Source organism: Telopea speciosissima, chromosome 2 (assembly GCF_018873765.1).
Source record: "Telopea speciosissima isolate NSW1024214 ecotype Mountain lineage chromosome 2, Tspe_v1, whole genome shotgun sequence".
Lineage (NCBI taxonomy): Eukaryota > Viridiplantae > Streptophyta > Magnoliopsida > Proteales > Proteaceae > Telopea > Telopea speciosissima.
Window position 1 is genome coordinate 66767200 of NC_057917.1, and position 2665 is coordinate 66769864.

Genomic DNA, 2665 nt, shown 5'->3' on the forward strand with positions numbered 1-2665 from the left:
TACTGTACTACCTTAATTTCCTTCTCACTCTCTTCTTTGAGACTTGAGAGACTTAAAAGAAGAGAGTGAGAAAAGAAGCATGAAGAATAGCATCAGATGCTGCATCTCTTGCATTCTTCCATGTGGAGCTCTTGATGTTATCAGAGTGATACATTCAAATGGACATGTTGAAGAATTCAGCCACACAATTCGAGCCAGTGAGGTAATGAAGGCAAATCCAAAGCATGTGTTGAGGAAACAATCCTCTCCATCTGAGACTGACAATGGTGTTGTTCCAAAGATTGTGATTGTACCACCAGATGCAGAGCTTCAACGTGGGAAGATTTACTTCCTCATGCCTGTATCTTCGCTACCGGAGAAGAACCCATCGGGATCGACAGCAAGACGGAGGAGGAGAAGAGAACAGGACAGCAATGGAAGTTCCATTTCAATGACAAAACTACTTATTTCTGAGCAGTACTTGAGTGAGATCCTTTCTGAAAAGATATCCACACAAAGGGATCGAAGGCGAGGGCGTGTTGGTGTCTGGAGACCCCATTTGGAGAGCATATCGGAGACTCCATCTGATCTTTAAGAATTAGTACTTTTTGAATCTCTTTGTATATAAACATCAGATATCATATTGGTTCTGTTTTAAGTTTTCTTGCTCTGTTTTTTGTGAAGATTCTGAGCAGTTCTGTTAGGATCTCTGGTACTCGGGCTGTTGGGTACTGGCAATTTTCTAAGTTCAGGTGGTTGTGAGCACTGTCAATGTGTACTAGTTACAGTAGAAATTCATGGAGAGTACTATTTCCGACTGGTCTCATAGGGAGACAGAGAGAGCTGTAGACAGCTTTGAAGGTTTTCTTTATCTTATCTCTGTGAGAAAAATACTATTATTATCAACAAAAGAAGAGAGGGAAGAAACTGTTATCAGTAAGAGTAAGAGAGACAACTTCTACTGTCCAGTACTCATCACTGTTTTAGTGCATAAATGAATAAATTTTGGATGATTGTGATCATAATACAACTATTTAACCTCTAAATTCATCAAATTGTAATTAATTACTAAGTTTCAATGAGGAAATGATTAGGTAGCTACTGATTTAGCTTTAACCCTGTTCATGTAAGCCTCAGTATAAGGTTAGATTGCGAAGAAGCGGTAGCTCAATCATTTCTCTTGCGACTTATCCTTTATCTTGTATATTGTTTGGGTTCTGCTCGAAAGCAATTGATTCCACGTCGGATGTAAATAGTACGATGTGAAGGCTTATAGGTATTTTGGCACCTTCTCCTTAACGACTAGCTTGAATTAAAGGTGAGTTCTATCCGAATCCCAACATATATACCATCGCGTGGTTCACAATGATTAACGGCCCCAATTGATGATAAGGTTGCAGGGGTTAACTATATTAGTATGGGTGTGTAGGTAGGTACATTGAGTTGTTTTAAGTCAAAGATGCATCTTATAATTCAAGAAAGAATAAGAACCCAGGTGAATCACCTGATAGGAACAGGTGATTTGATGAGAAACATCAGAATTGAGTTCTCTAGCTCACTCACTTTGCTTTCCAACAAAGAACAAAGCACTTGTGCATGCACTACAACAAGTGGGTAACTGAGTATACCCCATCAAAAGAAAAAAACAAGTGGGAATGTCTTTTAGTGGATTTGGGTATCCTAGAAAAAGTATAGACAGACAATTTAGATGAAAACCCATTTGAATGGCTAAAAAGCTGTACTGGTGGAATTTTACTTTTTTCTTTGGCTCCAACTATTTCAGTCCATTTCTGAGGATAAAAGAGTTGAATATCATTAGAATTGTTCAGCCCATTTTCCTCTTCAAAATCAATTCAATCTGGGTTAGCCTTGGCTCCATTTCGAGCTATTCACATATGATGTGGGATTATTATTTTCGCTTCTTACTTGAAATCTTAACAGGCAGTTTGTTTGCATCACAACTGAGGTTGGAGGTAGTTTGATAATTTGATGAGAGAGAGAGAGAGAAAGAAATTAAAGTTGGGATCGAGGTGGCCAAGAAAGTATTGAAAAGGGAAAAGATTTTGGTGAAGCTTTTGTGGTGTAGAAGTTGTTAAGAAAAGGGAAGCAATAATTCAAAGATTCAACGGCGCCTCTCACTTTCCATCGATAATAAGCGTCACTGTCTCCAACTTTTGCTTTGATTTTCATTTTATAAATGTTTGCTCCTCCACCCATGTGCTTTTTTAAACCTCCCATGAAATCCCAATAAGAGAAAAAAGAGAGAGAAACAAGGATAGCCCTGCAAAGAGAAAGGATGATAGATTTTGGGACTTTTTATATGAGAAGAGATATATCTTTCTCTGTTTCTTTGGATAAAAGCAAAGTTTCACACGTTCATTTGAAACAAAGACTGTGTGTGTGAGAGAAAGAGCAATACAGATCTTCTACGGCGCCTTGCTCGTAGCGGCCTGTGCGGCCCAAATAGAATACCATGCACAATGTCCACCTTACCCCTACCCGACCGCTACGGACAGGGCGTGGTAGAAGATCACGATCCGAGAAAGAGAGAGAGAGAGGGTATTAAGGCAATTAGCTTTTTCCCCCATACATAGACTAACTATAAAAAAAGTAATAAATATATAATTTGTAGATCATCACAGTGGATGCTTTAGAGCTAATGGGGACCCCGTCCCACTCTTTCTCT

The 2665-nt window shown here is 38.9% G+C and overlaps 1 protein-coding gene across 1 annotated transcript; it reads left to right on the forward strand.

Annotated features, from left to right (window-relative positions):
* Window positions 1-642, forward strand: LOC122651887. Its single transcript, XM_043845447.1, has one exon. It carries the CDS (start codon window positions 80-82, stop codon window positions 572-574), a length of 495 nt encoding a protein of 164 aa, XP_043701382.1. The 5' UTR covers window positions 1-79; the 3' UTR covers window positions 575-642.
* The last annotated feature ends 2023 nt before the right edge of the window (window positions 643-2665 follow it).